General features: G+C 56.0%; 4 protein-coding genes across 16 annotated transcripts; 1 reads left to right on the top strand and 3 right to left on the bottom strand.

The window, feature by feature from the left end:
• Positions 1 to 155: 155 nt before the first annotated feature.
• On the top strand, positions 156 to 11,425 carry NCAPH2 (non-SMC condensin II complex subunit H2). Of its 8 annotated transcripts, none has more exons than XM_063074626.1 (20): positions 156 to 356; positions 4,977 to 5,078; positions 6,031 to 6,086; positions 6,205 to 6,289; positions 6,372 to 6,440; positions 6,597 to 6,676; positions 6,756 to 6,901; positions 7,283 to 7,366; positions 7,843 to 7,973; positions 8,989 to 9,060; positions 9,398 to 9,464; positions 9,593 to 9,700; positions 9,844 to 9,897; positions 10,051 to 10,121; positions 10,213 to 10,306; positions 10,394 to 10,462; positions 10,575 to 10,630; positions 10,714 to 10,815; positions 10,915 to 11,064; positions 11,133 to 11,425. In XM_063074626.1, exons 1-20 carry the CDS (start codon positions 249 to 251, stop codon positions 11,271 to 11,273), a joined length of 1,845 nt encoding a protein of 614 aa, XP_062930696.1. In that variant the 5' UTR covers positions 156 to 248; the 3' UTR covers positions 11,274 to 11,425. The 8 variants fall into 8 exon arrangements, 7 of the variants coding, with proteins under 7 accessions (XP_062930696.1, XP_062930695.1, XP_062930694.1 ...); XM_063074625.1 differs by having other exon boundaries at positions 10,391 to 10,462; XM_063074624.1 differs by having other exon boundaries at positions 8,974 to 9,060.
• Positions 11,426 to 11,502: 77 nt separating this feature from the next.
• On the bottom strand, positions 11,503 to 13,123 carry LOC134360364 (protein SCO2 homolog, mitochondrial). The gene is made up of 2 exons (XM_063074634.1): positions 13,040 to 13,123; positions 11,503 to 12,362 (listed from the first exon to the last, which is right to left on the bottom strand). Exon 2 carries the CDS (start codon positions 12,347 to 12,349, stop codon positions 11,549 to 11,551), a length of 801 nt encoding a protein of 266 aa, XP_062930704.1. The 5' UTR covers positions 12,350 to 12,362; positions 13,040 to 13,123; the 3' UTR covers positions 11,503 to 11,548.
• Positions 13,124 to 13,486: 363 nt separating this feature from the next.
• TYMP (thymidine phosphorylase) lies at positions 13,487 to 17,991 on the bottom strand. 3 transcript variants are annotated; one of them, XM_063074633.1, is made up of 10 exons: positions 17,684 to 17,991; positions 17,278 to 17,504; positions 16,900 to 17,102; positions 16,301 to 16,399; positions 15,338 to 15,467; positions 14,940 to 15,169; positions 14,342 to 14,504; positions 14,026 to 14,256; positions 13,768 to 13,908; positions 13,487 to 13,688 (listed from the first exon to the last, which is right to left on the bottom strand). In XM_063074633.1, the coding sequence occupies exons 2-10, from the start codon at positions 17,489 to 17,491 to the stop codon at positions 13,540 to 13,542; spliced, it is 1,560 nt and encodes a 519-aa protein (XP_062930703.1). In that variant the 5' UTR covers positions 17,492 to 17,504; positions 17,684 to 17,991; the 3' UTR covers positions 13,487 to 13,539. The 3 variants fall into 3 exon arrangements, with proteins under 3 accessions (XP_062930703.1, XP_062930701.1, XP_062930702.1); XM_063074631.1 differs by having other exon boundaries at positions 17,278 to 17,501; positions 17,684 to 17,909; XM_063074632.1 differs by lacking the exon at positions 17,684 to 17,991 and having other exon boundaries at positions 14,940 to 15,058; positions 17,278 to 17,654.
• A 132-nt stretch (positions 17,992 to 18,123) lies between these two features.
• On the bottom strand, positions 18,124 to 19,425 carry CIMAP1B (ciliary microtubule associated protein 1B). Of its 4 annotated transcripts, none has more exons than XM_063074635.1 (6): positions 19,317 to 19,425; positions 19,022 to 19,225; positions 18,801 to 18,905; positions 18,552 to 18,673; positions 18,311 to 18,475; positions 18,124 to 18,204 (listed from the first exon to the last, which is right to left on the bottom strand). In XM_063074635.1, exons 1-6 carry the CDS (start codon positions 19,423 to 19,425, stop codon positions 18,124 to 18,126), a joined length of 786 nt encoding a protein of 261 aa, XP_062930705.1. The 4 variants fall into 4 exon arrangements, with proteins under 4 accessions (XP_062930705.1, XP_062930706.1, XP_062930709.1 ...); XM_063074636.1 differs by having other exon boundaries at positions 18,335 to 18,475; XM_063074638.1 differs by having other exon boundaries at positions 18,128 to 18,204; positions 18,335 to 18,475; positions 19,022 to 19,154.
• Between the last annotated feature and the right edge of the window lie 7,083 nt (positions 19,426 to 26,508).

Raw genomic sequence — 26,508 nt, 5'->3', positions numbered from 1 at the left:
GGCCACGCCCACCGCGCTCCGGCCACGCCCAAATGCCGGTCACGCTTCCCCGCTTCGCGACGTTTCCGGTGCGCTTCCGTCTGCAGGCTTCGGCCCGCCTTACGTCAAAGCCATGCGCGCGGCGCCGGGCGCTGCGCACTTTCCTGGGCGGGAACAGCAAAATGGCGCCAGGACCAGTGGCGGGCTGAGGACACCGTACCCCTGGGAAGTCGGCCCTGCGGTCACCGGCCGTCCGGCTCCTCCCGGACATGGAGGACGTGGAGGCGCGCTTCGCCCACCTCTTGCAGCCCATCCGCGACCTCACCAAGAACTGGGAGGTGGACGTGGCGGCCCAGCTGGGCGAGTATCTGGAGGAGGTGAGGACGGCGGGGGCTGCGGGCGGCCCCTCCGCCTCCGCGTCTGTGGGCGTCTGGCGCTCTGGCTGTGCTCGTCCTCACGCCTGCTCCTTTTTTGTCAACTCCATTCCTGCCTCCCCAAATTATCCCTTGTGACGGTAGCCTGGAGCTGTCATTGCAGATCTCCACCCGTTAATGAGCCCTGAAATCGGTTTAGCGGGTGGCCAGCATTTTTCTCTAATGTGATGGAATAGACCAGAGAGCGTTTTTCCCGTTTTCGTTATTGTGTGCACGTTGGCGTGTTTGAGAGATCGGGACCACGATGTGAGAGGGATTTCTTATCCTGGATTTTCAAGCCAGTTTCAAGCTACTGACATGCTCCCTCCTGTCTGCATTTAATCCTTCTTGCCTGTTGACAGCCGCGTCCGGACCTCTGTTAAGGAGCAATCTGCTCGTTTCTGCGCTTCATTTCCCCTCCTCAGCCCAGTGCAGTCTGGCTCCCACCACACTTAAACTTCTGTTGTCTTGATCAGTGGTGGCCTCCATGCTACCAAATCAAGGGACACTAGAAGTGTCATCCTGCTTGACTCAGCAGCATTTGTTGGGTTGACCACTCCCTCCTTTTTGAAACAGTGGTGGTATGGTTTTCTTCCTATGTCACTGCCCGCTTTTCTCTCCTATTCGGTCTCTAAGTATTGAGCTTGTCGGGGCAGGGCCTAGGTCACCTTCCGACACGTTTCTCCTAAACAATCTCATTTATTTGCATGATTTTAAACATCACCTGTATGAGGACAACTCCCAGATTTATACCTCCATTCCAGATCTTTCCTCTAATTCTATTTTTATGTATCCAGATGCTCTCGACATCCACTGGGATGTTACCGAAGCATCTCAGACTTAATGTATTTAAAGTGGGACTCTTCGTTTTTCCAATCTAACCCCTGTCTCCACCATCTCGGTAAATGGCACCACAGTTCAACCAAAGGCAAAAGCTTTTGTAGTGAAGCGCCACACTCAACACCTAGTTCACCCATGAATTCTATCAGTTATACAACGAGAATGTCACTTGAATTCATCTGTTCTCCATTTTCTCTGGTCCAGGCCACTATCATCTCTGGCCTGGATTTGTGTAAAACCTTACTACCTTGGCTCCCTTCCCATGTTTTTGTCCCTGTCCAGTCCATGCTCCTCTCAGCAGCAAGTGTGACTCTTAAAAGTTAAAGCCCAGTCCACAGCACTGCCCTGCCTAAAACCCCTCAGTGACTTTTCATTGCATTTAGAATAAAATCCAAACTTCCTCCTCAAATCCGGCCTGCTCACCCTGTTAGCCTCATCTTGGGCTGTTCTCTACTTTGTTCTTTTGAACCAGTCAGCCTGCAGCATCCTAAGCTTGTTCTTGGCTGAGATTCTTTCACTTTCTGCTCCCACTAGAGAATCTTCTTCTTTTTGTGACTAAGTCTTTTTCTTCCTTTAGGTCTTGGCTGAAATGTCAGCTGACCACCCCATCTAAAACAGTTCTCTCTGTTACAGCACTTTATGCACTTCAGAATGTTTATTATAAGCCATTCTTCAATTTAGTTAACTTGTTTGTGGTCTGTCTCCACCTAGAATGTAAATTCTGCAAGGGCAGGGACCACATTTATGTTCTCTTTCCTCAGCTTAGTAGAGTGCCCAGCACATAGTGGGTGTGGAATAAACATTTGTTAAATGAACATGCAGTCTGACGATAGACCTTCTTTGCTCCTATGCACAGTCTGCTGAGAAAATGCAGAGAACTGTGCTGGGTGGAGCTATTGTGGATTCGAGTTTCCACATTGACCAGGGTCTTTAGGGATACCTGCTGAGTCTACTGCCTGGCTTGGTCTGCTCCCCTCCTGCTTTGTATGTCTGCTCTTCTGAACTTTCTCTGTCCCCCAAAGTCCTGATGTCCTGTCCTCTGGTTTTGTCTTTCTTCCTTTCGTTTTCCACACAGCTCCCAGAATGTTCTTTTTCTAACATGTCTTATCATGACACTGTCTGCTTTCATCCATTTATTTACTCATGGTTGTTGAGTGTCTGTTGTGTGCCAAGAACAACATTAAACTCTGAGAAAACAGTGGTGAGCAAAGCAAGCAAAAATCCTGCTTTCATAGGACATGGGAAGATGGATCCTGAGGCAGTAACTGTGTAGAGTTGTAATAAATAATATGCATCTGGTGCCTACTTGTGCCAAGCACTGTCTTATCTGCTTTACATACATACGTTCCTGTAATCCTCTCAAAAACTATTAGCATGGGCATTAGAGAGGTTAAGAATTGTGCCAGAGTCACAGCTGACAGGTGCCAGAGCAGAGTCCCACCTGCACTACCACATGTGTCCTTGAGTAGTCCCAAACGTATGAAAGCTTTGTCAAAAAAGTTTAGGGTTCTGTGAAGAGTTTGGAGGACCTAATTTTGTTTGGGATGAATGGTGTTTCCTAGTCATAGTGAGCTGAAGAATATTCTAGGCAGAGGAAACATGGTGTTTGAAGGTTCTGAAGTGGGCCAACTGAAGAAGGCAGTTGGACATACGGGTTTGGGCTGAGTTGGGAGGTCCAACCTGTAGTTGTAAGAAGTTAGATGGAGTGTAGGTCCTGGGAGCAGGTGGGCCAGCTGTACTGAGGGTCATCGAAGGGAAGGCCCCCTCTGTAGCCTGGCTTCCGGGCCACCCACTTCTTCACCTCCCCTTTTTTTCAGGCTGAGCTCTTCATGTCCTGACACTCCCCACCTCCTCACATTTCTGCAGACAGCCGTGCTCCTGTTGCCTCTCCCTCCCTTGCTCACCAGCAAACTCCCTTTATCTTTCAAGAATTAACGAGGCTGGCCAGTTAGCTCAGTTCGCTAAAACGTGGTCAAGGGTTCAATTCCTGTACTGGCCAGCTGCCAAAAAGAGAATTATTATTAATGGAAGTGGATCGCCTTGGGGACCTCTTTGCAGACTCTCCCCTTTGTGCTACCATCGGGCCTAAAACCTCGCCTCTCCCCAGCATACTCTACACATCGGCCATGTTTATATAATGTTCATTTTCCCAAACAGTTGTATTCTTGTCCACTGCCTTTGCATGGTGTATCAGTTCGTTTTTGTGTTGCTGTAACAGAACACCTGAGACTGAGTAATTTATAAAGAACAGAAGTTTATTTGGCTCACGATTCTGCGACAGCTGCATCTGGCACGGGCCTCAGGCTGCTTCTGCTCATGGCGGAAAGTAGCAGGCAGCCAGCGGGTACAAGCAGATCCCATGGCGAGAGGAAGCAAGAGAGAGAGAGGAGGTGCCAGGGTCTTTTAAACAACCTGCTCTCACGAGAACTAACAGAGCGAGAATTCAGTACCCCCACCCCCCAGGGTGAGCATTAATCCATTCATGAGGGATCCGCCCCCAGGACTCAAACAGCTCCCAGCACTGCCACATGGGGGATCAGATTTCCACACGAGTTTTGCAGCGACAACACGTCCAAACCATCACACGGGTCATCACTCTTTCTAGAATGCTGTTCCTTTCATCTGCCTGCCGAGCTTCTGTCCATTTCTCAAGGTTAGCTCTGGTGTTTCTGTTTCACTTGTTCATCTAATATTTATTGGACACCAGCGGCAAGCACTGAACTAACGGCTGGAATTGCCCTAATGCTGCTCATAGTCCACTGGGGGAGGAGAGACTCGAAAACACTGCAACAAGGTCATGCTAATGGGGTGGCGAGGAGGCTCTGGGCATCGAGGGAGACTGCAGGGGATTCTGCACTGGAGACAGTTGGAGCAGGTGTTCCAGGCAGGTGGGAAAGCAAAATCAAAGAGCTGGGAAGTGTGGGAAGGAGATTCAAAGTGTCATCTGCTGAGGGCAAGGCAGCAGAGGGACCAGCTTTGTGGGTAAGATCCTGGGTAAAGTGTGGAGGTAAAATGTATGGGGACACTTGGATGGCTCTGTGGAGATACTCAATGTGTGCTGTGAGTGTGGAAGCTCAGGAGAGAGCTGGACTGGAGATGGGTATGCGAATTGTCAGCATTTGGCTGCCAGGTTGGGTGTGGGAAGGATGAGTGCACATGCAGAGGGTGTGCCTTGGGGTGAAGAGAGGCCAAGGGTAGAGCCTCTAGGACACTGATGTCCAATGGGTGACAGAGGAGCTGGGCTTGTGGAGGAAGGAGGGTGACTCACTGGGAACTGTTTCCTGACTTCTCTGGTCAAGGGATGGAGAACCAGCATTTTGCATCCGTCTTCCCAACCCCTGAGGTTCTCTTTCCTTCTCCCAGGGTGAGGGGTCTTCCTGCTGGAGTCTATTAGAGTTAACCCTGACTTGGATGGGCGTGGTGTAGAGTGCCTCCAGCGCCTTGCAAAGGGAGCTGTTGTGTGGCTCTGGCCATTTGTGGACAGTGTACTCTGGGGCTTCCCTCTTCCAAAACACTAGGTCTCAGAGATTACAGGAAGTAGGGGGAATCACAAAGACCTGTCTCTCTTCTCCAACAACAACAACAAAAAAGGGACAACTGGTGAGCCCAAAGCAGAGCTGGAGCTGTCAGTCTGAGGGGCTACTGTGCGGTGGCCCTGCCAGAGGCAGAAGCAGGCAGGGCTGCCCCAGGAAGAAGTGACCACAGACTGGGCTTCGGCTCCCCCTCCCATGTTGTTTCTTGCAGCTGGACCAGATCTGCATTTCTTTTGATGAAGGCAAAACAACAATGAACTTCGTCGAGGCAGCACTGTTGATCCAGGGCTCGGCCTGTGTCTACAGTAAGAAGGTGGGTCCTGCCTGGCCACTGGCCTTGGCGTTTTGGTGGTGAGCGGGACTTCAGTTGGCTGTCCTGCTGGGGCAGGTGGCAGTGCTTGTCCTGTCTGTGACCTGCCTCACCAGTGCCTCAAGCTGCATCCGCTGACCCTTGACAACTTTTTTTTTTCTAAAAAGATGGCTGGTAAGGGGATCTTAACCTTTGACTTGATGTTGTTAGCACCACGTTCACCCAGTGAGCTAACCAGCCATCCCTATATAGGGATCTGAACCCGTGGCCTTGGTGTTATCAGCACCACACTGTCCCAAGTGAGCCGTGGGCCGGCCCGATCCTTGACAACTTTTAACACCAAAGAACAAACTTGGATTTGAAGTGGCACAACCAGGAGGAAGGCTATGTGTGCTGTGGGCTCTGTCGTCCCACAGGGAATATAGCTGGAGGTGGCACAGGGACACACTCTGCCCTTCCCCTACCCCTTGCTGGTCAGCATCTTGAACATCCCCAGACCTCACCCTAATGGTGGGACCTTCGGTGTATGGAGGAGTCATGCAGCCCTGCAGTGGCTGGAGATGTGCTGGGGCCTTCAGAGATTCAGTGGCTCCTGTGGCAGGCCAGGACTTGAGGAGGAGCCAGTGTGGGGGCCCTGGCAGGAGTAGCAGGGACATAGGCACTGGGGAGCGGTGCCATGCTTGAGAAGGCCACGCTTGCTGCATGGAGTATGGGGGCAGAGCAGAGGAGAAGTTGGTAGCCTCAGCTGCTGGAATAATTCTTATGTGACTACTAGTTTGATTTGAGAATTATCTTTGGCAGCAAAATTGGCAAGACTTGTGCTAGAGGTTTGGAGGTGCTGGCCAGGCTTCTTGGCATACACGACGTCTTGTTGGGGAGGTCTTGTAGGGCAGCTACAGGCCACTGGGGTGGGCCCCTTCTTTCTGTGTCCTCACTGCCTGCTTCTCGTCACCAGGTGGAATACCTGTACTCGCTGGTCTACCAGGCTCTCGATTTCATCTCTGGCAAGAGGTGAGTACAGAGGGTGTGAGCCAGGAGGCGGGGTCCTCATCCACACAATTCCACCTGTGTGTGGCTCGGGAGGCCCTGCCACCTTCTGGGACATCCATGGGATGCTCCTTTCTGTCAGGCGGGCCAAGCAGCTCTCTTCGGTGCAGGAGGACAGGGCCAATGGAAATGGCAGCTCTGAGGCCCCTCTGGAGGCAGAGGATGAGGTGAGGTGTTGTGGGCACGTGGCCCCCGCCTACTGTGAGCTGCCTGGGCTCTGCTTCTTTGAGCTCCCACTTGTCTCCACAGTTCCTGTCGCTGGACGACTTCCCCGACTCCCGTGTTAACGTGGATTTGAAGAACGACCAAGCGCCTAGTGTGAGTGTCCTGGCCCCTTTTTCGGTTGGGGAGGGTCAGCACTCTCCTTGGGGTTGTGTTTAGCTGGCCGGGCATTGGAAGGTGGTGTTGCTTTGTGTGGGTTCCCTGCCTGGAGCTTGAGGATGCACAGCTCACCCACCCTCGGCCCCCATGCAGGAGTTCCTCATCATCCCTCTCCTGCCCATGGCCCTGGTAGCCCCTGACGAGATGGAGAAGAACAACAACCCCCTGTACAGGTACAGGCCTGAGCCCAGCGCGGGGCAGGGAGGCTGCCTGGGCAGCGTCTCTACAGCAGGCATGTTTTTGCTGGCACAGCTGTCAGGGCGAGGTCCTGGCCAGCCGGAAGGACTTCAGGATGAATACGTCCACCCCCCACCCCAGAGGGGCTTTCATGTTGGAGCCGGTAGGAATGTCCCCCACAGAGCCGGTGGGCATGTGCCCCATGCCAAGGAACCAGCAAGGTGAGGGCTTGGATGTGGGGGCTTGGGGGGCTTGGCAGGAGGAGGGAATAGAGGGTCTTCCGGGGTGGATTCTTGTGCCTGATGGCTCTGGTCTTGGGAGCTCCCCCTCCCTAGGTGCCCACTCTGCTCTTACAGGTTGGCTGGAGCTCACCCCCATCCCGTCTTTGCTGTGCCTTGATTGCAAGTTGACGAGGTCATAGCTGGTTGTAGTTCTGGTCCTGATGCCTGGCCCTGGGCTCTGCTCTGCCTCCCTAGCCTGAGGCCTGGTCCCTGCTGGGCTCTGTCCCTGTGCTGGCCCCTTGGAGGGGCTCCTTGGACACTCGGTGGGGACCTTCCGGGGGAGGGGCTGAGCTGACCCTGTACAATCCCTGTCTCTTTCAGGCACCAGGAGGGCTGCAGAGCAGCCAATGGAAGTATCTGGGTGCAGGAGTCCTGACCCTGTGCTCGGCTTCTCCCAGGAGCCAGGTGAGAAGAGAGCTCTGTGGTGGGACCAGGGAGGCAGAACTTGGTGGACAAGGCTCTGAATGGGGCTGCTCAACTGTCCTGGCCTGCCCTGCTTGCTCAGCTCCTCCACGGCCTGTCGTGGGTTGACACAGAGTGGGGAGTAGCCACACGTTGGAGCTGGCTGTCCTGCGCCCAGGCCTTGGCCCATCTTGGTTCAGTGACTGCCCTCTGATCGCTCTCCCGGCTTCCTCTCCAGGCAGACATAGATGGTAGCATTTAAAGAGGAACATTTGCTACGAAATAAAATGAGCCAAACAAAACACATCAGTGTAAAAAAGAGAGCCTAAGATGCCCATTGAGTTTTCCGTGTTCTAATGAATGAAGCTGAGAAGAGGGAGTGGCCTGTCAGGTTCTCTTTGGTGTCAGCCAAGGGCAGCCTGGCTCCTCACCCCATGGGGGCAGTCCCCCATCTGCCATCTGCTCTTTTCCCTGCCTAGGCATTTCTCCAGAAGGCCCAATGCCCAGCGGCAGGGGTGAGGATGAGGACGCAGAGGAGGCAGTAGAGCTCCCCGAGGCCACAGCCCCCCAGGCCCTGTTGGAGCCCGAGGAGCCCAGGAGCCCGCAGCAGGTGGGGCCCATGCTGAGTCCTGCAGAGCTTGAGCTGTTAACCGGGCGAGCCCTGGCAGTGGGGCAGAGTCACCCTTATGGGGAGGGCCAGTGCTGTGGCCTTGGCTCCTGGGCCATTATTTTCTGCTCTTCCTCTCCGGTGTTTGCACATCAGGCCAGTGGGGGCTCTGCCCAGAAGCCAGGCTGTCCTTCAGCCAGCCTTCTGGATGGCAGTTTCCCCTGTGCAGAGCAGCTACTGCTCCTTGGGGGTGGGCTGGCACTCGGTTCTGGGCCCTAGGCAGCTCATGGCTACCTGGGATGGCCATTGGCCCTTCTGCAGTGTGGCTTGTAGAAGAGGGCATGTCTGGAGGCCTCTGCTGCCTGCCTCCAACCCCCAAGGGTTCACTTTGTACACCCTAGAGATAAGAAATCCTTTTTAACCTATTTTTTAAAAACCAACCTGATGCATACAGGGGAAAATGTTAACATTTCTTAATTCTGGTTGGTAGATAACATGGATGTTTTTCATATTTTATTCTTTTTTCATATTTTTAAAGAAAAATTATCCCATGCTCACTAGTTTGTGTACATGAGGATAATTTTAAAAGTTTATGGCAAGATTCGCACTGTCTTTTAATTCTATTTTCCCACAAACTTTTTTTTTTTTTTTTTGTGACCGGCAAGGGGATCGTAACCCTTGGCTTGGTGTTGTCAGCACCACGCTCAGCCAGTGAGCGAGCTGGCCATCCCTGTATAGGATCCGAGCCTGCGGCTTTGGCGCTATCAGCACTGCACTCTCCCGAGTGAGCCACGGGGCTGGCTCTCCCACAAACTTTTTTGTAGCACTCTCTTATGTTCTGAAATTTTTCTTAGGGTTTTTACTTTTTATTTCTCGAACTATTTGAATTTCCTGTCTCCAGAGAGGGTCCCCGCAGGGTTTTTAACGTTGACCCTGGGCAGAGCTGCTCAGGGGTGCCCAGAAACTGGATGGAGAAGGGGTAGGAGAGATGACTTTCCTCTAGGATGGTTCTTTGCAGAGTGCCGCCCTGCCAAGGAAGTACATGCTGCGGGAGCGAGTGGGGGCCCCAGAGCCTGTGTCCCTGCCAAAGGTGAGGGGCATCAGGGCCCGACCCTTGCAGGGAGGGCGTGTGAGGGCCGGGCAGATGCCCGCTAGGCTTCTGCTCCTGCTGGCCTTGGTGCCTTCATGCCGGAGCTCCCAATCTGGGGCCCTTTGTGCACTTGCTCTGTTTTGCGAGGTCCTCCCAGAAGTTGGAGTTTCCTTCCATTGCTCTGGGCCCTTCCCTTCCCTGCATGCCGCTCACTGTGATCCTGCATTGAGTGTGGCTAGCCCTCTCTGGGCTGTCACTGCATTTGGTGTCTGGGCTCTGGGAAGGGAGGGAATGCACCCCCTGCTACCCCCAGCATTTGCTTGTGCTCTCTGTTCAGGAGACCCCAGACCCCTGGCAGAGCCTGGACCCCTTCGATTCCCTAGACTCTAAGCCTTTCAAGAAAGGTAACTGGGTGGGGACACCTCCACTCAGACACCCTTGGCTGGGTTTGCTAGGGCGTGTGGTAGTGGGGTGGGGGTAGGCTCCGTACCCTGATCCAACAGCTGCTGAGACAGTCCCTGTCTGCCCCCAGGTAGGCCCTACTCTGTGCCCCCGTGTGTGGAGGATGCTCCAGGACAGAAGCGCAAGAGGAAGGGTGCCACCAAGCTGCAGGACTTCCACCAGTGGTACCTGGCCGCCTGTGAGTGGGGGTGGTGGGCTGAGCCAGGGCCAGGTCAGCGCCAGTGGAGGAGGCTCAGCACCTCTCCAGTGCTATGAGCAGCCCTCAGTCTGTGGGCAGGTTGGGGCCTTGGCTTCGTTCCTGCTGACTGAGTTCTCTTGCAGACGCTGATCATGCTGACAGCAGGCGGCCACGGCGAAAGGGCCCGTCCTTTGCAGGTGAGGCTGGGGTCCTGTGCGCTCTTCTCAGGGAAGACAGTGTTACTTTGCCTTCCCCGACACCTACGTCCTGCCTGGGGTCACCTAAGGCCGAGTGGACTGGTGTGGGCCTGGGCAGGACGAAGGAGACCCTCACAAGGCCCTTGTCTGCAGACATGGAGGTCCTGTACTGGAAGCACGTGAGGGAGCAGCTGGAGACCCTCCGGAAGCTTCAGAGGAGGGAGGTGAATACTGGCTGCTGGGCTATGGTCTGGGAACCCTTGGGGCCCCTGATGGGAGACGATAGTGCCTCTCACAGAGGATCTCTCTGGACAGATGGCTGAGCGGTGGCTGCAGAGGGCTGAGGAGGGGCTGTGGCCTGCGGATGATGACCACCTGGAGGATTCCCTGGAAGATCTGGGGGCAGCAGGTGGGTGCCTGCTGGGGGTGTGGGGCATGTCCAGCACCTGCCGCTAACTCACCAGCTGCCTGTGGGGCCTCTCCCATCTCCCAGCAGATGACTTTCTAGAGTCTGAGGAGTGCATGGACCGTGAGGGGGCAAAGCCCGGGGAAACCACTGACCTGGGTAGGTCTGAGAGTGGGCATCCAGCCAGGGAGTAGGTAAGGGCTGCTGGAGCTGAGGACAGGGGAGGTTGTGGCTCCCCAGCTGCAGCTGCTCACAGCTGCCCCTTTCCCAGATGCAGAGGCCATTCCGGCGTCCCTGAGTTACGAGGAGCTGGTTCGAAGAAACGTGGTAGGCCTGGGTCAGAGTGAGTGGGGGGCCAGGTGAGGGGTGTCCCAGGCCCCTGCAGTATCCCTCACTGGTTCCCCCCACAGGAGCTCTTCATCACCACCTCCCAGAAGTTTGTCCAGGAGACAGAGCTGAGCCAGCGCATCAGGGACTGGGAGGACACCATCCAGCCCCTGCTCCAGGAGCAGGTGAGGCAGGCACTGGTGGAGAACTGGAGCCTCCTGCTTGCCTCTGGCTTGTCCAGGGCCTTGCCCTGCCAGTCACCAATGTGCCCCTCCCCTGTGTAGGAGCAACACATGCCCTTTGACATCCACACCTATGGGGACCAGGTAGTTTCACGGTTCCCCCGGCTCAACGAGTGGTGTCCCTTTGCGGAGCTTGTGGCCGGCCAGCCTGCCTTTGAGGTGTGTCGCTCCATGCTGGCCTCCCTGCAGCTGGTGAGTGGCCTGGGATGCCTGGGAGGGGGAAATGGTCCCTGGACTGTGCTGATGCCACACCCCTGCAGGCCAATGACTACACAGTGGAGATCACCCAGCAGCCGGGGCTGGAGGCGGCCGTGGACACCATGTCCCTGAGACTGCTCACACACCAGCGAGCCCACAAGCGCTTCCAGACCTACACTGCCCCCTCCATGGCCCAGCCCTGAGTGGGGAGCACTGAGGCAGGGGAGAGGGTGTGTGGAACCCACGTGTGCCGAAGAGCTGTGCACCTGCTCACTCCATCGTTGCTTCCTGGCTGGCCCAGCCTAATAAAGTGGTGGTGTTATTCCACCAATCCCTAAAGATAAACCCTCAAAAATGCCTGTTCTATGCAGAGAAAAGGGCTACCCAGACCCTGCACCTCCATGAGCTGGTGGTACAAATCACACACACAGATTAAACACACCCCGTTTAATGACAGGGTCCAGGCTGCAATGGTGGCTCAGGACAGGATGCTGCAGAAGGTGGCCATGTGCTGCCGCACACTGTTCACAATCTGCTCAGCTGACCTGCTCCGGCCATAGTAGTCGGTGAAGAGGCCATCGGGGTTGAGCAGGTAGATGGCGATGGAGTGGTCCACGATGTAGTCCTGGTCCTCATCCTTCGGGCCAGCGCTGTAGTACACACGGTAGCTGCGGCTAACCTGTGCGATCTGCTCTGGGGAGCCAGTCAGACCCAGCAGCCTTGGGTGGAAGTCCTGTACGTATCGGGCCATGGCTGCAACATCGTCCCGTTCGGGGTCCACAGTGATAAAGATGGGCTGCACTGGGGGCAGGGCTGGCTCAGCCTCCAGCTGCCGCACTGCCTGCACCAGCTTCTCCAGCTCGTCTGGGCAGATGTCTGGGCAGTGAGTGAAGCCAAAGTACAGCAGCACCCACTGGCCTCGGAAGTCAGCCTTGCAGCGAGCCTGGCCGTGCTGGTCCAGCAGGCTGAAGTCCCCCTGACCCACAGCCACCTGGCGGAGTGCCTCTGTCCGTTGTTGCTGCCGCCGCTGCTCCTTCTCAGCCCGTGCTGCCAGCCAGGCCCCACCCAGCCCGGCACCAAATAGGGCAGTGATCAGCAGTCTAGTTCGCAGCCCAGGGCCCTGGGGCTGGCCCTGCCCACCTGTTTCTGTGGGGCCCTGCTTTGACAAGAGCTGGTACCTCACATGCAGGGCCTGACCTCCCACGGTCCTAGGGAGGATGAGCGACTTGAACTGACGGAGCCCAGGCCAGGCCTTGGGACCTCGACCCAGCAGCAGCATGGACCTGGTGCTCCTGGAAAACAGCAGAGGTATTAGGAGCTGGAAAGGAGGGAACATGAAGGTACCTGCGCTGCCTCCTTCTCTCTGAAGAAATCTGCTATCCATCTGAAGGACCAAGCCCACACTCAGGCTCAGCTGAACTTAGAACTGCTCCAGCTCTGGGACCTCAAAATCCAGCTTAGGAAGCACGAAACCTGCATCTGGTTATTGCCCCTTTTATTCCTGACCTTTAAGCTGGGACCCCCCACCCTGCCTGTGCATGCACCTCTGCAAAGCCTGTCTAGCGCCTGCCTGGCCTCAGCAGCCAAGCCTCTTGTCACTGTTGACCAAAAGCATGCCAAGTGCAGCCTTGCTGGATTCTTGATCTGTGTATCTATTTGCAATAAACCCATTTCTTGAAAGAAGGTCGGAAACTCTGGCTTGCAACCCCCAAAAGTGACCCACTCTTCCAACTCCTTCCTGTCCCTTTAAGGCTCACTTCAACCATGTCTCTCGGGCCCTCCTCCCCACGGTCAGCAGGAAACCTGTGCCACTGGCGGCGCGGCCAGTTACCCACCCACGCCCGCCTCCCCCAGGGTGGGCCTCCCCTCCTGGCAGGTGCACGGCGTCTGTACTTGCCACAGAACCCCACCCTCCCCACGTCCAGGCGCCCAGCGACGCCTGTGCCGGCCACGCCGACGCGACCCTTGCCTCGGTGGCCCCCGGAGGTCGGCTGCGTGGAGGTCTCGGGCTCCTACACTTGCGGCCTCTGCGCCCGGCCGGATCCCGCGCGCGGCTGTGCTTCCGGCCCGGGCGCGTGTTTCACCTCGGCCCGGCGGCCTCGACCCAGGCCGGCCTCGAGGGGGGGTTGCGGATTGGAGCTGTGCTGCCGGCAAGAGCGCGTCTCTCCGGGACGTCTCCCCGGACTCGACCTTCTCTCCAGGTACCCTCGGCGGGGACGCCCCGGCCGCCGAGCCCGCCGCCCCACGCTCCCCCAGCTCCGCCCGGCGCCAGGGCGCACGCGCAGGAGCGGTGGCGGCTGCCCGGCGCTCGGCCGTGCGCGTGCGCGGAAGGCGAGGGCTCCCGCGGTCCCGTACGTGCCATGCGCTTCTCTGCCGTCCCGCCCGGGAAACCCCGGCGCAGCAGACACAGACACGGCTTCGCGGCTGCAGGGCTTTATTGCTGCGCGTGGGGCAGGAGAGGTGCGTGGGTCAGCAGGACGGCGGCAGGACGAGCTCGGCGAAGGGCGAGGGGGCGGCGAAGGGCGCGCGGTCCGAGAGCACGAGCGCCCCCTGCAGGGCGCGGCGCTGCGGGTCGCTGAGCGCGGGGCGGTCCAGGTGCACGCGGAGCCAGGGCGTCCCTGCGGCGGCGGGAGGAGGCGGTCAGTGGGCGGAGGACGCGGTAGGAGGCGGTCAGCGAGCGGGCGGGGCGGCGCTCACCGCGGCGCAGCTTCTGGCCCACGGCGACCAGCAGCTCGGCGCCCACCCCCATCCGGAGCGGCTCTCCCGCGCGGCGGCGTCCAGCGCCGAGCTCATGCAGCACGAGCGCCAGCGGCAGCGCCCGGACGAGCTCCACGGTGCCTGCCGGGAGAGGGCGCTGGGCGGGCCGGGGAGTCGGGGAAGGGGCGGGGACCGGGGTGGGGGGGACAGAGTGGCAGCGACAGGAGGGGCGGAGGCCTCCGGGCTGCCGTCACTCACCATCCGCGGGCGCGCACAGCTCCTCCTGCTCCCGGGCGCTGGGCAGCAGCTGCCGGCGCTGCGCGGGGCTCCCGGAGCATAAGGCTCGCGCCAGGCCCGGCTCCACACCCTGCGCCGCGAGCATCTGCTGGAACCGGCCCCGGGCCGAGCCGTCGTCCAGCGCCGCGGCCACCCGGGCCGCGCCCTCGGCCGGGGCCTGCGTCTGTCCGCTGAGCCAGAGCAGGGCGCCCCCTGCCGGCGGGACGGGGCGGGGCTTAGGCGCGGCTGGGCAGGGGCCATCCAGCGGGGGCGGCCTCCCGTGTCCCTCCGTCCTCACCGAGTCTAGTGACCAGATCGCGCAGGTCTGGGGGCCCGGCGCCGTCCATGCAGAGCAGCGCCTCCTCCACTTCCAGGGTGTGGCCCACATTGCGGCCCAGGGGGTTGTCCATGGCGGTCAGGGCCGCCGCGACCCGAAGCCCCAGGCCTGCCCCCACGCCCACCTGCAGCGAAGTCACTCAGTGCGGACCCCGTGGGGCCGCCAGCAGCCCACCCTGCGTAGCCACCCCTCCAGGATGAGGTCAGGGAAGGCTTGGGGTGTGGACCAGGAACGAGCGATGTGTCAGGGCTCAGAGGTGGGGCCAAGCGGTTCTTGTACCTGGCCTGAGGTGCAGGGGCACCGTGGAGGTGACCCGAAGCCAGGCCAGGTCAGACTCGATTGAATACGGTTATTGTGGGGTGGGGTGTGCGTGAGGGACGGAGGGACTGCCAGGGGGGAGGCTGGGGTCAAGCAGGACTGCTGAGGGGACAGAGAGGCAGGAGGGGACGGGAGGCATGAAGGAGAAGCTGGGCCCCCACGAAGAAACCCACCCCCACAGAGAGGCAGACACAGGGCTCCATGGAAGCCCGTGCGGGCTTCAGCAGGCCTCAGTGCTCACCAGCGCCCTGGCCAGCTCCCGGGCCTGCTCCTGGTTGGGGAAGACTGCGGCTCCTCCAAACTTAACGTCCACCACCAGAGCTGACAGTCCCTCCACCACCTTCTTACTGAGGATGGAGGCTGGGAGGAGGCACAAGGGGCTGGAGACAACGGCTCTCCAGGGGACTTGGGGGATGCTGACTCTGGGGCATTGTGAAAGTCTCCTGTGATGGGGGCGGCGGCACCTGTGGGCTGTGTATCAGGCCACCTCGTGGATTGGTGGTCAGGCATCCTCTGATGAGGGGACACTGTGACACCGGGGTCAGGTCACTGTCAATGAGAGGACCCTGAGTCTGTGAGGTTGGGGGTCAGTAGGTGTGTAACATGCAGGAGGCAGGCCCTGGAGTTGGGTCAGGTCACCTGTGACGAGAGGCAGGCTGTCCACGGTGGCTGTCACGTCTCTTGCTGCATACAGAATTCCATCTGCAGGAACCAGCTTCTCACTCTGACCCACAATACAGCAGCCCACTTGCTCCAGCAGCACTTGCATCTGGTCAAAACCCATCCCCCTTTCTGGTCAGTGACCCTCTCACTGATCAGTAGCTCATCAGCACCCTTGACAAAGGTCCAAAACTGTACCAACGACTATCAGTGACCTGGGAATGGTTCTGATAAATCCTCAGCAATGACTCTGACCTTTGACCTCTCAAGGATCCTGGCTAATGATTTATGGCCTGTTCATGGTCTGTGGCCCATCAGTGGTTTTGACCAAGTCCCAAGGGAAAGCTGCAGATACCTGGGTAAAATCGCTCTTGTCCAACCCAAATACATTGGAGTCGGGAAAGTAGGAAGGGGAGCTCATGCTTTCAAGTCCGAGAGGACTGTCTCCAGGACTTTCTGAAATAACCCCACAAGAAATCCTTTCTTCAGGACTGCAGCAATTCAGATCAGTTCTCTCTAAAGCACATTTGCCCAATAATGGCACTTTCACTGAGGCCAGCTCTGGCTTTGAGCCTCCGGAACGAATGAACGCTTTTCGGGCAGCGTGCACGTGCTCCTTTTTGCCAATAAAAGCTTCTCTTTACCCTGCCTTCTTGAGATGCACTTGTGGTTTGCCGCAGGCGTGCTTCCCACACTATAATCTCTTTTGCTTTCTCCCAAATAAAATCATTATATTAGGAGATACTTTTCTTTGGTGTCTTTTTTAGGTCGACATCTCCGTTATCCTGATTAAAGTTTCACTGATGACTTTGACCAAAGTCCAATGGCTGTCAATCACCCATGAATAACTGATTAATATCCTCCTTAAGCGACCCTGTTTTAATGACCCATCAATGATTCTGGCCAGTGTCTCCATCAAACCAATCAGTGGTCCACCTGTACCTGTTCTGGGCTTTGGATGACACTGAATCCAGGAATAGACTCCAGCTTATCCAAGGTGCCCCCTGTGTGCCCCAGGCCACGTCCGCTGATCATTGGCACCTGGTGGGCAGGGATGCTGAGTATACTAGCACAGTCCCCCTCATCCCCTGCCCCCTCACCCTCCTTGGTTAGGACTTCAGCTGGGGTTGAAAAGTATTAAGCAGTTATAGTCAGTGCTCAGCTCAGCTGGTGGAGATAGAATGGAAATTGTCCTGGTTGGGGGTGGGTGTCAGTGGGGGAGGAAGCTGGTACCTATCCCTGGGGACACAAGTGTGGTGGACAGGAGAGGAATACTCAGCTCTTCCCTTGGGGGTTCTGGTAAGTGGAGGGGGACAGGGGGGCTGCATCCCGTACATGGAACTTGGTTCTATTTCAAGGGACCTAGTCCTGGGCCTAAGGGGGACCCAAATTCTGTACTGGGAGGTTGGCAGGGGAGAAGCCTGGGTCTTGTGTTTGGGGCTGTTTTGGTCAGGCTTGAGGTTGGGAACTGCCTGTGGGCAGCTGGGCTGCTGATTCTCTGGGGTCAGAGGTTCTGGTCTGGAGAGGAGGTGGTCTCTCACCTTGCAGCCACAGGCAGCCAGGGCGGGGGCCAGGACCAGGCTAACCTTGTCACCCACACCACCTGTGGAATGTTTGTCCACGAGCTGTGGATGCCAGGCCTCTGGCCACTCCAGCTGCTGCCCGGACTTGGCCAGGGCCTGGGTCAGTGCTGAGGTCTCCTCCAGATCCATGCCCTGCAGTCTGATGGCCATGAGCATGGCCCCTAGATGTGGGTATGACAGTGTGGGCAGCATGAGGGGGTCGTCCCCACAGCACTGGGGCCAGTGATAATGCTGGGGTTCTGTGGCATCCCCAGGGGCAGGCAGTGTCTGGGACCGACTTCCCAGTGGGGGTCCAAGTCAGGGTGAAGTGAAGGGTGCCCGGCCCTCCCCACGCACCGATCTGAGCGCCCTGCGCGGTCCCGTCCATCACAGCGCGCACGAAATCCCTGATGTCCCCCTCGCTCAGGCGGCCTCCGTCTCGCTTCAGGCGGATCAGCTCTGGGAGCTGCTTGGGCTCTGGCAGGGGGTCAGGAGGTCCCCGGCTCCCTCCCCCAGAGATCCCCCCAGGCGCGACTGGGGCGGGTGGCGCCGGGGTTCCTGGGGCCGCCATTGCTTCGGGCCTGCTGAGACGAGAGCCGCCGCCCGACTCAGGGTCTCTGCGGCCACGTGCACCTGCCCCGACCCTGCTCCTACCCGTGTCTCTGGTGTGGGCCCCTCTGTCCTGTGTCTGTGTCGCTCGTGTCCGTGTCTCTCCCACTGTCTGGCTCCCACCTCCGCCTCACAGCGTGATCCCGGCCCGTACCTGCTCCGCACGGCGGCTCTCGCCCGTCTCACTCCGGGTCCGGCCCGGTCGCGCCCCGCCTCGCTCGTGGTCGCAGCGTGGGGACGGCGGGGCTCGCGCACTCTTGTCCCCTCGCGGCGGGCAGGGGCAGTTCCGGGACGGTCGGGCGCGGCCCGAGGGCTGGAGGCGGGCGGGGCCGCTGGCGCAGGCCGGGCTCTGCAGGGTCCCGACCAATCGCCGCCCTGATCGTCCTTTCCCGGCCGGTTCCCGAAGGGCCGGGTGGCGCGGGACTTCCGGGTGTGGCGGGCCCGCTCCGCCCGGCGCCGCCCTCCCCGGGCCTCGGACGCCGTCCGGACGCTCGGGTCCCCCCCGCCTCGCCCCTGGACGCCGGGCGCGCACAGAGAGAGGCGGACACCGGCTGGCTCGAGAGGCTTTAAGCAAACGATGGCGGGGACCCCTGGTCAGTCATCCACGTCGGTGACGAGCCGCGCCACGTAGTCCGAGTGCCGGATCCCGAAGCTCCAGCCTCGAGGCTTCCGGGGCTGCGGACCCAGGAGACGCCGCTGACCGCGCGGGGCCACCGTGCGGCTCCGCGCCGGGACCCCCGCGCCCCGACTCCGCACCTCGGACCCTCCCCCCGCCTTTGACCCTTGACCCGAGACTCCGGGCCACCTGGTCCACGTTGTAGGTCGCGGGCCCCGGCCTCCGATCGTCGTCTTCGGGGAGCGACGTGCGCGCCAGCACGGTGAACTGGGGGGCCCGGGGCTTGTAGACCGCGGGGCTCACCACGTGGTAGGCGCAGGGACCCGGGGTCTGCGGGGCACAAGCGCGCGGGGTCGGCCTGCGCGCCCCGCCGGCGTCCCCGTGCCGAGCCCGGGCCCCGCCCCACCTTGCTGAGGTCCTCGCAGAAGCTGCCGACGGCGCTGCGGCCGCACATGGAGAAGGTCGGGGCCGAGACTTTGCCGACGACGCGCGGGCCCAAGAGCGAGGGCACCGTGTAGGTCCCGGGGCCTGGGAAGGAGCCAGGGAGGGGCGGGCCTTTGGGGACAGGCGCAGGGGCTCCCCTGCGGCGCGAGCCGGGGTGGTCCCGGCGCCTGGAGAAAGGTCCCCCGAGCTGCAGCGGGCCGGCGCGGCTCACCTGGGGTCCGCTGCTCCGCGGGGACTCCCCAGTTCCGGGGCGCGATGCTGTGCCGGGGCGCGCTGGGGTACGTGGCGCTCCCGGCCCGCTCCGGGTAGTACCTGCCTGCGGGGCGGACCGGGGGTGTGGGCGGGGGCCGGGGGCATCTGGATACGGGGGTACCCGCGGGGGGCTCCCAGGCCGGCCTCCCTCGGGGCGGCTGGGGTGTCGGGGGTCCTGACCCGGTCCTGGAGTGAGGAAGGGCGCCGCGTGGCGCGGGCGGCCGTAGATGGAGTAGGAGGGGGCGCCGTCCGGGCCGCGCACGGTCATTCGCGCGGGCACCAGGTGGCCCGGCCCGGGGCCGCACGTGGCCCGCTGCGCGGGGAAGCGCGCGCCGAAGGTGTAGGCGGGGGCGCGTGGCCGCGACGGGTCGTGCCGGACGTAGCCTGCGGGAGCGTCCCAGCGTCAGGCCCCCGCGTGCCCCGCACGGCGTCCCCGCTGTCCCCTCCGCCGCCTCCCCGGCGCCGCCCCTGCTACCGGTGCTCGGCGGCAGCTGGTATCTGGGCCCCGGGCCTCTGCAGAGCGCGGCGATGGGGCCGCGGGGCCGGTGCGGCCGCCAGGGGCCGACCCAGGCGTCCGAGCCCATGGCGCGGCGGGGCGCTCACGGCCGCTGCAGCTGCGCCCGGGGACTGGCTTCCCCGCTCCGCGCCGGGGCAGCCGCGGGGGCGCGGCGCGTCCGTATCCCGGGCGCCGGGAAAACAAGCCGCAGGGCCCGGCCCGGGCCGTGTCCCCGGCAGGGGTGCGCGCGCCAGCCACGTCCAGACCCAGACTCCGGGCAGGGAACTCCCGGGGTCCGCGGGGCCCAGGGATTTTAGGAGCGGTGAGAAAGGACGCCCTGGGGACGGGCTGGCGCGGGGACCCGCTGCTCCGAGGGAAGCGGGACGGGCACTGACCTGCGGTGGCTCCTGGCGCGCGCAGGCCAAGGGGGTGGCTGGATCCCGCCCTCTCCCCTCCCCGCCCCCAACGCCCGGCCCCGCTCCCGGACCCCATTGTGTCCCCTTCTCGCCTCCTGGCAACCGGCCTGACCGCCCCCGCCCAACCTCGCGCGCCCGCCCCCCGCTCGTCGCCTTCCCGCCCGCCAGGCCCTCCTAGGACTCCAGGGCTCCGGACAAAGTCTAGCATGAGGCTACAGGAATTGGGTAATACCAGCAGCAAGCTCAGTGTAACTGTGTGCAGGGAACTTTGCATCTATTTACGCGTACGGGATATTTGCAGAAAATAACCATGTATCGAGCCACAAAAAAAATCGTACAAGTTGAATAAAGAGATATAATAGGACGTATAGTTTGACCACAATCCAATCCAATTCCTTTTTTTTTTTTTTCAGCTGGAATGATGCCTTTTATTTATTTTTGAATTGCATGTTGTTATCTTTTTTATTTTATTTTATTGAATCATAATTGATTACACATTTTTTGGGGGTTCAGCATTGACATATGTTGATCAAACCAGCATAACTAGCATATATATTGTTACAAATCATAATTATTCTTTATGCCCCTCGTCCAACCTCTCCCCTTCCCCTACTCCCTCCCCCTACCCCCTATAGTTACCCTAGATTCCTTCTTTCCTTCTGAAAGAATCATGGTTACTCTGTTGATTTGTTGCCTAAATGATCTGTCCAATGCTGAGAGGTGTGATCAGGTCTCCCAATATTATCATAGAGCAGATGCTTCTTCTGTCACTCTGAAATGGGCTTTGTGGAGAGAGACATCCTCTTCTTTGTCTCTGCTGGTGACTCTCCTTGTGTCAATGCACTCCAGTGGCTGGCGGACCATCTGCGTGGTGGTTGTGGCATCTAGCCACTTTCACAGTAGCCATGGTTATTGTGGTGGCTGTGGTGGGCCACTCACATGGAGGTGATGGTTTTGGCATGCTCCTTTGTGCTGGAGGTGTGCCTGGTTGTGTGTGGGGGGGGGTCCATCCCTGGCTCCATACCTCAGGTCCCCTGGCCATCCCAGAGGTGCTGGTAGTGTGCCTGGGCTAGAACTAACTTTTTGTCCTTTGCATTTCTAAAGTGGGGGAACTTCCTGTGGGGACCAGTACTTGAGCTCTGTGGCTGAGCTAAATTGCTACTTTGCTGCTGTTTCCCTAGGGAGGGCTCTTTGTGCAGCTCAGGGTTTAATGGTTGACCTTATAGGTACGGCCGGCTCTCCAGAGACCCAGTGCACCTGGGTTGTGTAGAAACTCTGATCTGGGCCTGAGTCTTTTCATCAGACTGCACCCCCTGCAATTCTGCATTCCTGACCAGTTTCCTCTGAGTGGTCCTGCGCTGATTGGGGCGTGGATCGGCTGTCCTTGCCGTGTCCCAGTGTTCTCCTGGTGGCCCGTCTCCCCCACTGCCCGTGCTCCAAACACTTCCCATGGATGGTCTCTTGTGATGACTCGCCGGCCTCTGAGTGGCTCCTTTTTTTCAGTCGTTCTGGATCCTCACTCTCACTCCTGGGTGGGTCCATGTGAACCCTATTAGTGGTCTTGCTCTCCTGGGGGCCAACAAGGCCCTCTTCCCCCCGTTGCCTCCAAGCAACTCCATCCGAAGGGCACAGCTGCAGCTTCTGCCGGCTCCTGCTCCATGTGCTCAGCAACTCCAGCGTTAAAGTGGCCGTGGCCCGGAACGCTCTGAGCAGCTTTTTCTTTCTTTCATTGTGGTTTCTCCCCCTTTATGCACTCCATAGGTCTCTCCTCCTCTTCCCCTGAGCTCCAGCAGCCCCAGCTTGGCTGCCGTTGCATTTTTATAGCTGTAAATTGGTTGATTTGTGGGAGAGAGTGACGCTGGGGACTGTCTATTCCAGCATCTTGACCAGAACCTGGAATGATGCCTCTTTTCTTTTCTTTCTTTCTTTTTTTTTTGGTGGCTGGCCAGTATGGGGATCCAAACCTTTGACCTTGGTGTTATAACACTGTCTTCTAACCAACCTAACTAACTGGCCAGCCTTCCAATGGGATTCTAAGCAAACAATAAAATAAATAGAGAAACAAACTCTTTTTCAAAACACTATTTCATAACTGAGATTTTATTGGTTGTTTGGAGGATCAGTACACAGATATTACAATTTGTCCACAATTTCTTTTCTTTTAACCCTTACTAGTTTATTTCAAAGGATACAGATGAAGAGACGCACAGGCCAGGTGTAGGGAAGGGGCACAGAGTTTCTGTGCCCTCACCAGGTGCATCACTCTCCAGAAAACTCCATGTGTTCAGCTATCCCGAAGCTCTCAATTTGTATACAATTCTTAGGGTATATACAGAAAATCTAAAAAGCCACATATTGTGATTCTTTTTCAAAGTTATTCCAGTGACTTTCTAGCTCCAAATTTGGAGGCAAATTTTCCTTAAGAGGATATCAAGTACCAGTATCTTTGGATTTTGGTAAGCTGTCACGTAAGTCCCACCAATTCACAATTTAATGTCACACACACTACAACGTCAAATTCTCAATCATTCACAGCATATTAACATAATTATTAGAAAAGCTGGACTCCCTTGATGAAAGACATTACAGAGCATACCCATTCTGACAGGGAGAGCGATGGCCAAGGAGTGGCTTTCTTTAGGAAACAATTCTACTAAAAAGCAACATGGGAATGAATGACACTGGGCACTGAGCTCCTGGCTGGCTTGTAAAAGTTTGCTGCCAGGCAAAGGTCTGGCTGCCTGCCCCCCTTTCAAAAACAAATCACTCAGAAGTCAAACATTGGCAAAAATGGGAGTCGGCTTGAATTCAGGAATACGGGTGACCTGAGGAGAGAGATGTCAGGCTGACCTGTCTGCCCAGTGAACCTGAAGGAGACTGGCCAGACCAAAGCCATCTCAAAGACTCAGGTTTACTGAGGGTTTTTTAAAGAGGGCATGGAGGAAGTGGGACATGGAAATGAAAAGCAGGAGGGAGGGGGACATGAGCCATAGGGGTTCTGTGCAAGGAGCCAGGTGAGAAGTCTGACCAAGACTGCTTTCCATTCCCGTCCTTGCTGTTGTCTCAGGGTCTGGATAGTAGGTGCCTCCTGGCAAGTCTGCAGCTCCAGGCTGGCTGGAAAACTTTACATTCCTGTAAATAATGTCATCTTGCCCCATAACCAAGGTTCAAAATATCAAATAACCATGGGAAAAGAAGGAACTCAGAGAAAAGCATGCCAAGAAAAACACTGTGTCCTTTTAAAATTTGTCCATGTGGTTTTAGGTCCCAATATGGCTTCAGTTCTGCCTACTCCAACAGGAATAGAAGTAATTTTAAGTATTCAAGACACATTAAACGCACGTCTCTGACCCCAAAGTGCCATTTAGTATGCTTTCTTTGTCTTATAGGATATAAAACTACCCCCCCACACCTATCGAATGTTAAGCTGACACCCAAGACAGTCAAAGCTTCCCATAATTCAATATTCCACTATGTTCAGGTTGCACCAAAAAAATAAACAACCAGCGAATGATTTCACCTCTTAAGAAAAAGCATTTACACTTAAAATGTGATGGGATGGGATTTCCCCTTCTTAAAAATGTTTCAGAACTACTAAAAAAACCTGCATTTACAAAACAGTTGATAAAAATTTGCCTCTGGGTTGCACAAGAAGAGTGACCGGGACCCCTGCGAAGACGTGGTGTGTGTTAGTTACACTTGGGCTTCTTCCCCTCCTGCTCCATCAGAGGCTGGACTCTCCTCATTTTTAGTTTCTCCATTTTCTGCAGGTGAGTGTTTAGTTTCTTGGTCAGTCCTGTCGGCCTGTTTCCCCTTTGCCCCTTTCCCTTTAGTTTGCACTCTTTTGGGTCTGAAGATTTATCCTTTGCTGCTGCCTTTTCTGGCTTCGTTTCCACTTTTGCAGGAGCAGGTTTAGGCGACAACCTTGCGGAGCTACTCTTGGGCTCTTCCTTCACTGCCCACTTGGCTGAGCTGACCTTCCTGGGCACCCTCACAGCGGGGAAGACGTGTGCCCGTTGCCTGTGGGACATGGCATGCCAAGAACCTTCATGAAGCTGGGCTGCCTGGCCACTGCCACTCCTCCTGCAGCCTGAGCTTCTGGGACCTGCCATACTTTAAAATGAGTAAATCCTCTTAAAAAACAAAACAAAACTGTGAATTAAAAAGAAACTCAGGTCTGAAGGTACAAATGATATAAAAAACACTGCAAAGGTAGATTCGCTTTATACCAAACTCCCATAGGATGCAGCTAAAGCCGTGTTCAAAGGAAAATTTATAGCCTTAAAATGACTTCATTATTAATGATGAAAATTTGAAGAAACAGTATTTATCTTACAAATGGAAAAAAAGAACAAGAAAGATAAAAGAATGAAACAGGAACTAACACAAACAAAACAATAGAAAGGATAAACACAACAGTTATTCTTTTTAAGAAAAGACAAATAAGTAAATAAACTCCAGTGAGCTTGGTCAAGGGGGAAAGTAAATACACAAACTTAATGAGTAAATGAGATACCAACATAGAAGAGAGTAAAATAATTTAAGTGATCTCATTCTACAACTTTGTGGCAAAAAATTTCAAAACCTACAAGAAATGGGTGATTTTTCAGCAAACCATAAATTTCATAACGAATCTAAGAAGTTTAGGGTTGAGTAACAACCTCCCCTTGCCTCCAACCAACCAAACAAAAATTAACCAAAAAAACACCTCCAACCAATTGATTAAATGCCTAGGAGTGTTTCCCCTGACTCAGGTAAAAGAAGTCCATAAGTAAATAGCCAGGTTGGCATTCAGCTCCGTGAAGCCTTTAGGGACCAGGCTTAGTCCTCACGGGTGCAAGATGGATGTTCCACCTCCAGCCTATGCTTCATGTTCCAGAAAAGGAGAAGACTAGTAGCAAAGGGTGTCAACCTAAATAACAAACACAGAGAGATTCTCCAAAGGTAGAGTTTATTTGGGAATGAACAGAAGCCTTGCAATGCAGAATACATGGTCATTGCAACCATGTGCACATTCAAGTAGGTCGAGGTAAGGGAGAGCTTTTTTTTTTTTTTTTTTTTGTCGTTTTTTCGTGACCGGCACTCAGCCAGTGAGTGCACTGGTCAGTAAGGGAGAGCTTTTAAGGGCAAAAGGAGTAGCCCACATAAGTCGTTCTCAAACAAAGAGAACATGGGTTACAGAGGCTTATCCCAGGAGTCCATGTTAGTTCATTAGTGCAGACAGTGTGTCAGGCAAGTGTTTTTGTATATCCAGCTGGCTGTCCTTGTGACTCGTGCAGCTGCAGCTTGGAACGTCATTGGCAAAAGTTCTTGTTACAGGCCTATGTGCATAAGAGCCCTTCAGAGAGTCTTTATAATAGTTCTTATCATAGGCATGTGTGCATGAGGGCCCTCCCTTCTAAACCTCCTGACTCTATATTGTTTGGGTTTGACACAGGTGACTCCATCTTGATATTAAAAACTTTCACATTTCTCCCTTTTGATGAAGATCTTTCTTCAAAAGCATTGCTGATCAATTATCCTCTGGTTAGGTTTTGATGATCCCTTGGTGCTGGGAAGTACCTGTCCTGGTTGGTCCGGTCCCACATCAGAGGGATGGTGCATTAGCTCATTTCTGTTGCTTGTAACAAAATACCTGGAATTGGGTGATTTATAAAGAAAATGACATTTACTGCTTTCAGTTTTAGAGGCTGGTAAGTCCAAAGTTCTGGAACACATCTGGTGAGGGTCTTGGTGGTGGCAACAGCGACCCAGGGGTCTCACATGGCAGAAAATGGCAGAGCAGAGAGAGAGAGTTCCTCGTGCTCTCTCCTCAGAACCAGGCCCGTGACCACCGTTATTAACCCATTCACTACTGCATAATCACCTCTTCAAGGCCTCACCTTTCGATTACCATAATAGGATTTCCCACCCTCAACAGTTACAGTGGGAATTAAGCTTCTAATATATGGACTTTGGGGGACACAATTCAATCGATCCATAGCAGATGGCCAGCAATTTTGAATCAGTGTCAAAACCCTTTTAGCCACATCTGTGCAATAAGGTTTGGAGGTTTGGAAGGAGTGGCTCTTAGGCTAAGTCTGCCCGGAGTTCACTGTTAAATTTTGTCAGCTCCATAGGTTTTGCCTATCATTTCAAAGTTCTGGGCCAGGATTATTTTATTAGGAGTTGTACTGCTGCAGAGATTGGAGAGCCAATGGGTACAGAGTTTTAAAAGAGCCGTACAAGAGCGAAATTAATAATAATATGATAAACCCAGTTGGCGTAACGGTTTTAAAATCACGAATCCTAGCCTGACGGTAACCAACTAAACAAATCAAAAGACCATGAGGGAAGTGGGTGAAACCTGTGTGGCCAGATATTGGAGGAGACTAAAAGAGTTCGGGAACCAGTCCAGATTCTAGGTAAATAAAAACTCAAAAACAACGAACAAGGTTACAGTCTAATAACAGGTATACTATAGCTTTTCTTCTGAAAAAAATTTTCTTTTGAAACAATTTTTCTCTATAGTTACCCCCATTTTTACCAAAGATAATCAAGATAAGGCTAATTTGCTTGAATAATAAGGTTACCCTTATCCAACTTGGCCTGATTATCAACATAAGTGCAGCAAAAGTAGCAACTGACCACACGAACGTAGGACTCTCAGATTAAAAAAAACTCTCAAGGCTCGGAAGCCAAAGCAAGCAGACTTCAGACCGATCTGCAGTATCTATAAACAATTTAGATATGACATCACAATGAAAGCCTTGGTA

Source organism: Cynocephalus volans, chromosome 12 (assembly GCF_027409185.1).
Source record: "Cynocephalus volans isolate mCynVol1 chromosome 12, mCynVol1.pri, whole genome shotgun sequence".
In the NCBI taxonomy this organism is placed as follows: domain Eukaryota; kingdom Metazoa; phylum Chordata; class Mammalia; order Dermoptera; family Cynocephalidae; genus Cynocephalus; species Cynocephalus volans.
Note: the sequence above shows the minus strand (reverse complement) of the source record. Positions and strands in the feature narration are given on the sequence as shown.

Coding starts and splice junctions, on each gene's coding strand:
- NCAPH2 (XM_063074623.1), top strand. CDS start 249: ATGGAGGACGTGGAGGCGCGCTTCGCCCACCTCTTGCAGCCCATCCGC. Junction 6,441..6,596: donor AGAACGACCAAGCGCCTAGT/GTGAGTGTCCTG, acceptor GCCCCCATGCAG/GAGTTCCTCATCATCCCTCT. Junction 6,677..6,755: donor AACAACAACCCCCTGTACAG/GTACAGGCCTGA, acceptor TTGCTGGCACAG/CTGTCAGGGCGAGGTCCTGG.
- LOC134360364 (XM_063074634.1), bottom strand. CDS start 12,349: ATGCTGCTGCTGGGTCGAGGTCCCAAGGCCTGGCCTGGGCTCCGTCAG.
- TYMP (XM_063074633.1), bottom strand. CDS start 17,491: ATGGCGGCCCCAGGAACCCCGGCGCCACCCGCCCCAGTCGCGCCTGGG. Junction 15,468..16,300: donor TCATCCAAAGCCCAGAACAG/GTACAGGTGGAC, acceptor GGTTTTGACCAG/ATGCAAGTGCTGCTGGAGCA. Junction 13,689..13,767: donor GGGCCAGAAGCTGCGCCGCG/GTGAGCGCCGCC, acceptor CCGCCGCCGCAG/GGACGCCCTGGCTCCGCGTG.
- CIMAP1B (XM_063074635.1), bottom strand. CDS start 19,425: ATGGGCTCGGACGCCTGGGTCGGCCCCTGGCGGCCGCACCGGCCCCGC. Junction 18,674..18,800: donor CGCGGAGCAGCGGACCCCAG/GTGAGCCGCGCC, acceptor GCTCCTTCCCAG/GCCCCGGGACCTACACGGTG. Junction 18,476..18,551: donor TCTGCGAGGACCTCAGCAAG/GTGGGGCGGGGC, acceptor TGTGCCCCGCAG/ACCCCGGGTCCCTGCGCCTA.